Source organism: Pezoporus wallicus, unplaced genomic scaffold (genome assembly GCF_028554395.1).
Source record: "Pezoporus wallicus isolate ANWC-B61680 ecotype Strahan unplaced genomic scaffold, APGP_CSIRO_Pwel_v1 contig_14048, whole genome shotgun sequence".
NCBI classification, from domain to species: Eukaryota; Metazoa; Chordata; class Aves; order Psittaciformes; family Psittacidae; genus Pezoporus; species Pezoporus wallicus.
The window spans coordinates 106,009-112,500 of record NW_026637740.1 but is presented as its reverse complement, the minus strand read 5'-3'; the positions used below and the strand labels follow the sequence as shown (position 1 = coordinate 112,500).

At 61.9% G+C, this 6,492-nt stretch overlaps 3 protein-coding genes across 4 annotated transcripts in view; 1 reads left to right on the top strand and 2 right to left on the bottom strand.

Annotated features, from left to right (window-relative positions):
* The window catches only part of POLR2E (RNA polymerase II, I and III subunit E), a 2,080-nt gene extending 901 nt beyond the window's left edge, over positions 1-1,179 (bottom strand). Inside the window, exons 1-4 of the mRNA XM_057407466.1 lie at positions 1,102-1,179; positions 615-789; positions 412-527; positions 86-166 (exon numbers count right to left, since the gene is read on the bottom strand). Of these exons, the coding sequence (XP_057263449.1) occupies positions 86-166; positions 412-527; positions 615-789; positions 1,102-1,158 (429 nt within the window). The 5' untranslated portion in view covers positions 1,159-1,179. The remainder of the gene's footprint in view (positions 1-85; positions 167-411; positions 528-614; positions 790-1,101) is intronic.
* Positions 1,180-1,190: 11 nt separating this feature from the next.
* On the top strand, positions 1,191-2,694 carry GPX4 (glutathione peroxidase 4; the record flags this gene model as incomplete). The annotated part of the gene is made up of 6 exons (XM_057407426.1): positions 1,191-1,348; positions 1,453-1,597; positions 1,678-1,829; positions 1,922-1,946; positions 2,159-2,218; positions 2,430-2,694. Coding segments are annotated over 6 exons (573 nt in total), but the record flags the coding sequence as incomplete, so codon positions are not given.
* Positions 2,695-5,288: 2,594 nt separating this feature from the next.
* SBNO2 (strawberry notch homolog 2) overlaps positions 5,289-6,492 on the bottom strand; it is a 46,503-nt gene continuing 45,299 nt past the window's right edge. For both annotated transcript variants that reach the window (XM_057407432.1, XM_057407433.1), the window contains 2 exons: positions 6,200-6,390; positions 5,289-6,110 (listed from right to left, as the gene is read on the bottom strand). In XM_057407432.1, coding sequence (XP_057263415.1) covers positions 5,479-6,110; positions 6,200-6,390 — 823 coding nt within the window. In that variant the 3' untranslated portion in view covers positions 5,289-5,478. The remainder of the gene's footprint in view (positions 6,111-6,199; positions 6,391-6,492) is intronic.

Below are 6,492 nucleotides of genomic sequence, written 5' to 3'. Positions count from 1 at the left end.
CTGTGAACGAGGAGAGAGGCTGGAAGATTGGGAAGGCAGAGAAAGAGCCCAGCCCCTCACCCCAGCGGCGGCTCCTCCTGCTCACCTCGTGCTCGGTGATGTTGATCAGCAGCTCCTGCTGCAGGAACTGCTCCAGGATGTACTTGGGAGCCATGTCCACCAGCGACTGCCGAGGGAAAGCTCTGTCAGGCGGCAGCACAGCTCTGGCCCTGCTCCTTGGCAAACACCCACAGGCAAAACGTGCACAGATCATCCCTCACCCATGCCCTTCCCCTCCCGGCTGCCCCTTTGCAACCAGAACCTGCTGCTGTGCTTAAATACACTTGGGTTTAAAGCCAGAGCCTGTATTAAGGTACAAAAGGCGAAGCAGGAACCGCACTCCTCAATGGCTCGGGGGCAGCCTCCTCCTACCTGCTTCGCCGAGGGGGTCATGCCCTGCTGCACCACGATGAGCGCCCGGGTGATGTTCTCCTCCTGCATGCGCTGGCAGTACATCTTGATGGTCTTGATCCCCACCTTGGGCTCCTCTGGGAGAGAAACCACTCGGGGTTACCGGGACCAACACCCCCTCTCCCTAAGCGTTTCAGGCCTAGCGGGGGCCCGGCGCCGCTCACCGGGGAAGAAGACGAACATCTGATCGGTGGGGTCGTCGTTGTGAGCCACCAGCACGGTGAGGTCGGTGCGGCGGGGCCGGCCCTCGCTGGGTTTGTCCCCGAACTGCGCCTTGAACTCCTCCAGCGTCTGGTCCAGCTCGTCCTGGGTCACCAGGTACCCGCGATCGTGGCAGAGCTGAGGGAGGCCGCGGGGCGGGTCAAAGGACTGCGGGCACCGGCCCTGGGTCCCGCACCCCCGGTCCTGCACCCCGGGTCCCGCATCCCGAATCCCGCACCCCGACTCCCGCACCCCCGGGTCCCGCACACTCGGTCCCCGCACCCCGGGTCTCGCATCCCGGGTCCCGCACCCTGAATCCCACACCCCGAATCCCGCACGCCGGGTCCCGCACTCCGAATCCCGCACACTCGGTCCCCGCACCCCCGGTCCCGCACCCCCGGGTCTCGCACCCCGGATCGGGCACCCCGGGTCCCGCACCCCCGGTCCCACCTGCATGACGGTCTTGCGGATCTTCCACAGCCGGTACGTCTCCTCCTCATCGTCCATGGCGCCCCCTCGGCCTCCGCACGCAGCACTGAGGCGGCCCTGAAGGCCTCACCTCAGGGGCTGCTGGGGTGACGGGGCCTCCCCGCGCTCCGCAGTGCGCCCAGGCGCAGGACTGGCGTTCGGCCAAGGCCATCTACGACTTCCACGCCTTGGACATCGATGGCAACGACGTCTCCCTGGAGCAGTACCGGTAGGGCGGCGGTGATTGCGCCTCACGGGGACGGTCGTTGTGTAATCGGGGGGGGGGGGGGGGGGGGGGTTGGCACCGCCACCGAGCCGCTGCCTCCCGCGCAGGGGATACGTGTGCATCATCACCAACGTAGCTTCGAAATGAGGAAAGACCCCGGTAAACTACACTCAGCTTGTTGACCTGCACGCCCGATACGCTGAGAGGGGTTTACGCATCCTCGGCTTTCCCTGCAACCAGTTTGGGAAGCAGGTAGGTGCGGGAGCGGGCTCTGCATGGGGAGGGTGGAGAACGTATGGGCTCACACCGAGCCCTTGTGCTGCCCCTCGCAGGAACCCGGGGACAACGCTCAGATCAAGGCATTTGCTGCGAGCTATGGGGTGAAGTTTGACATGTTCAGTAAGATCGACGTGAACGGGGACGATGCTCACCCGCTCTGGAAATGGATGAAGGACCAGCCCAAAGGACGAGGCACCCTGGGCAAGTGCGTGAGGGGAACGGGGCAGGGGGGGGCTGGCTGCAGCAAGAGGAAGGGGTTTTCTCTGCCCAATCTCACTCCTGTTTTTTCTCTCCCAGTGCAATAAAGTGGAACTTCACTAAGGTAGGACACAGCCACCATCAATTGCTGTCTGCAGGGGGGCTGTGAGGCTCTGCTCTCTGTGGTTACCCTGGATGTTGGGGTAGCAGCAGCCCAAGGGGTTCCTGGGTGGGTGGGGGGAGCAGGTCTGCGGGGGGGCTATGGCTCTGCAGGCAGGATCAGCCACAGCCAGCCCTCAGGTTCACCAGCTCCCCGGGTGCTGCTTCCCTCCACAGTTCCTCATTAACCGGGAGGGCCAAGTGGTGAAGAGGTACAGCCCCATGGAGGATCCTTACGTAAGTGCTGCCAGACCCACGGGAGGAGGGGAGGAAGCTGGGGCTGAGCCCTGTTTGGGGGAAAAGAAGCCCCCAGTGCTCCCAGGAAAGCGGGTGCCCACCCAGGGTGGGTGCAGACTCAGGAGTCCCCTGGGCTGAGGCTGGGGGGCTTTGGGCACGGTGTTGGGGCAGTGATGTTCTCACAGCACCATGCTCCCCTTTTCTCTTGCAGGTGATCGAGAAGGACCTGCCTGCCTACCTCTAGGTCTGCTCCTCTCCCTGCTCTCGCCCTGCCCAGCGCCTGCCTCCCGCTGCCCATGGATTCTCCTCCTCCAGCCCCGATGATGGCCTGTCTTCAAGCCAGCTCGCTGGTGAGGCAGACCTGAACCCAGGCGTGCAGATGCTGGACGGAGGCTTCACGGGGCCGGTGGCCGCTGCTGGGCCTAGAGCAGCACCCCGAGTCCCCTTGCAATAATAAATAGAGGTGTTAGAACTGACCCCTGCGTCTGGGTGTGAGCGGTGAATGGGGCCGAGCTGGGAGAACCTGGAGCTCTGCAGGGGAGCTGAGACCTTGCGCAAGGCCGGGGCTCAGCTAGGATAATCCTTAGGGCTGAGCAGGGAATTGCGCACGAATCCCGGCTCAGCCGCTGCTCCCAAGGGGCTCTGCGGGGACAAGCAGAGCAGGGGAAGGTGCGTGTCCTGTTGGGCTCCCCTCCGACCCTGCTCCAGGTCCTGCCTGAGCACTCAGGGGCTGGTTTATGGGAGCTAGCGTGGTGCTGTTGTGTGAATCCCTGCTCTGTTCCCATTGCCTGCAGCTCCTCCCCATCCCACAGGGACGGAGCGAGGCTGGACAACAACAGCTGGTGCTGGTGAATGCCTCAACAGCGGCTCCTTTATCGGTGTTTTCGGGTGGGAGCTGCTCTCAAGGACAGGCAGTGCCAGGGAGGATCCTCCTCTGCCCTGGGGGCCAAGTCCCCAGCTGCCACCACGTGTGACAAGGGAGATAACCAGCCCCTGGGCCTCGGCTTCCCCATCCTTATCCGAGCCCCGGAGGGGATCCTGCCCCTCAGGCCAGGCGGATGGACAGAGAGAGAGCTGGGACTTACAGACCTCACGTCTGTGGCTTCCTTTCCATTTTTACTGAGCAGAATGAAAAACTTCTTGGGAGGCAAGTAGAAAATCCAGGAATTATTAGTCAAAGGCACATATTCTAAAAAAAAAAAAAAAATCTCTTTACATATATACATCTCCATTATAAATACACATAGAAAACCAAAGGCAAACGACAAGCGGGTTAAAAAGTGCTAACCAAAAGGTGGAGGGGCAGAAGAAAACGGGCCCCCTTGCAAAACAGAGCCCATCAGTAGGACGACTGCATAATAATTTAGTTAAAAGCTATTGGTGCATCTTCTTAATCCTGACAAAAACACAGGATCGGGGCAGGGAAAGGCCTTCCTCCAAGGTGCTCTCTGGCATCGCAGAGATGAGGGGCGAGGGAATTGCATATCTTGGAACTCAATGGCAGAGCCTCCGGGGGGGAGGATTCCTCCTCGTTATCCCTGAGTTTCAGCCTCTCTGAACTGGGTTTTCCCGGAGCCCTTTTGTCTCCTTGCTGAGAGGTCAGCAAGCGCCGAGTGGATGAGCCGGGGCCTGTGTGGGGCAGTTTAAATAGAGGTGGGAATGGGGAGGGAGCAGGGAATGCTGCGGGAAGAGCCGGAGCTCCTGGGCAGCAGCCAGGGGCTCTTTGGTGTCGCTGTGAGGTAAAGGAGGTGCCATGAAGGGAACCACGGCCCCGGCTGCTGCAGGAAGGCAGATACTGGTTGGGGAAGGAAGGGGGTAGACACAAGGACAAGACCCCAGAGCAACTTTGGGGACGAGCCCACATGTGCATCATATGGGGCAGGTGCTTGTAACGTGGCAGGGAATGCAGCGCCCCATGGATGCTGCAGGCACGGACCCTAAGCACTTCCCAACAGCAAACAGGGCGCTGGGGCAGGCCTTGATCCTTGACAGGGGGGTCAGGGTGCTCTGCCCAGAGGAGGGGGCTCCCCCTGAGGAATGGCCCAGCCAGGGAAGCTTTCACGTCCTTCCCCTGCAAACATCCTGGTGTCACGACTAGGAAATGCCTCGATGGCTCGAGGCAGAGCACAGCAACAGCAGAGGGAAGGCTTCCTGCCCGCAGGCAGCTTCCTGCCAGGCTCCTCAGGTGCAAGGGAGAAAACAGAAGGCAGTTTCCCTGGGACGTGCCGAGGTGGGATGCTCTGCACCAGGGATGAAGCTGGACCAGGGATGCTGCAGCCTGCGGGTGCTCCTGGCTGGGGCAGTGCTTTGCAAAGCAGAGCTTTGCTCTTTGGTACTGGAGGTTCAATCTGCAGCATCAGCAGTGACTCTGCACATTCCTGGTGCTCTTCCCTCAGCCCTACAGAGGTGGGGGGCTGAAAGGACAACACGCGGCAGCACCAAGGTGACAGAGCACGGCCGGCCACAGCGCCATGGCTGGGCTCAATGCAGGACAGACCCATGGAGCCCTCCAGCTCCAGGGAATGTCCCCAGGGAGGCTGAGCCCTGACAAGGGTGCAGCAGCTCCTGCCCTGTCCCCTGGAGCTCCCGCAGCCGAAGGACAGAGCAGCACAGTCAGTGTTGCTGCTCTCAGCTGCTCTCACACACAGGGATGCTCGAGCTCAGCAGCTCCTGCCTCCTTGGGGACAGCATTCCCTTCCGCAGCCCTGCCTTCAGACCCAGCCCTCCAGGGCAGCCTCAAGGCTGGGGCAGCCCAAGAGGGAAGCTGGCAGCAGCCAAGACACATACAGTTTTGGTCAGTGGAGCCTCTGAGCCCTTCAGCAATGGCCCAGCCCCGGGCCGGTTTGGAGCCCAGAGGAGCGGAGCTTAGGGGCAGCAGCCGCAGCGTTGGGGGCTGGAGGGCTGGGGAAGGCAGGACCCAGCTCGGACACGCAGTAGTCAGCAGAGGGACAGAGGAGGGGACGCTGCTCCCCAGCACTGACCTTTGAGCAGGACTCAGACACAGCAGGGACCAGCAGTCCAGAGCAGCTGGAGGAGGCAGCGCTGGCCGCCCCTGACCCGTTGCACACAAGCCTGGCCATGCCCGAGCGCGCGGTACAGATAAACCAACTTTGCTTGAAGGAGCTATAGAGAGTTCTTTGTCTGCCCTCAAAACCAGGAAAGGGTCAAGTCCAAACCAGCAGCAAAGCCGGGGGCTCCCCAGCTCTCACCTCTGCACCAAAGGATACGGATCCATGTGGCCCGGCATTCCCGCTTGGCTTTCAGAAGTCTGGGAAAGGCCCGCTGAACTGGATCACGCTCTGGCGCTCCTGGGGGAGCACGTTCTCCTGGGGGGGGCCCCCACTGAACGTCCTTAGCATGTCCTCCAGGATCTCTCTGAAGTTGATATTCCCATCCTGGTGGATGAAATCCTGCTGCTGCTGCTGCTGCTGCAGTGTCTGCAGGGGCCCTGGGGGAGGCAGAGGAAGGTGTTCGTGCAGGGGGGAGCTCAGAGGCACGCTCCCCTCCAGGACAGGGGCCGGGCTCTCGAAGGCAGGAAGGTGACTGAAGCCGAAGGGTAACCGGTGCTGCTGGTGGGGCTGGAGAACGGGATCCGAGGGGTAGCCCAAGGCCCCGGGCTCTGGGGTCATCACCATGTCGGGAATGATGTTGCTGGGAGGGCTGTAGGTCAAGTCCAGGATCTCATCCTGGCGCAGGGAGTGCCTGGGCAGGGAGATCCCAGGCCCTGTGTGGGTGAGGTCCAGGGTCTGTGCCAGGATGTGCTGCGGGAGGGAGAAGTGGGGGCTCTGCTCCTGGGCCTGGAGGAGCCGGTTGTGCTTTCGCTTCACGTTCTCATCCATCTGCTTCAGCTCCTCCAGCACCTTGCGGACGCAGCTCTCGGGGATCTTTATCCCTAGGGGAGGAACGTGCATCAGCCCCCCCCCAGCACTCTGGGAAGGGACGGGGGGCTGTGGGGACGGAGGGACGGGCAGCTTCACCCACCGACTTGTTTCTTCTTCTCCTTGGTCTTGAGGCGCACGATCTGCAGGTAGCTGCTGTTGGTGATGTCTGCCATGATGCTGGCGATCCTGCTCCAGACCCGCAGCAGGGCCCCGCACAGCATGTAGTAGTGACGCAGGCGCATGCCCTGGAAGCATTCCTTCCCCTCCTGGATCAGCTTGCAGCTCCTGTTCCTTCAGTTCCCAAAGGAGAAACCCACCTGAATTAGCCCCGGCCCCTGCAGCAGAGCAGGTTCCCCCAGCGCAGACCCTCCCCATACCCAGCACCCTTCTCCC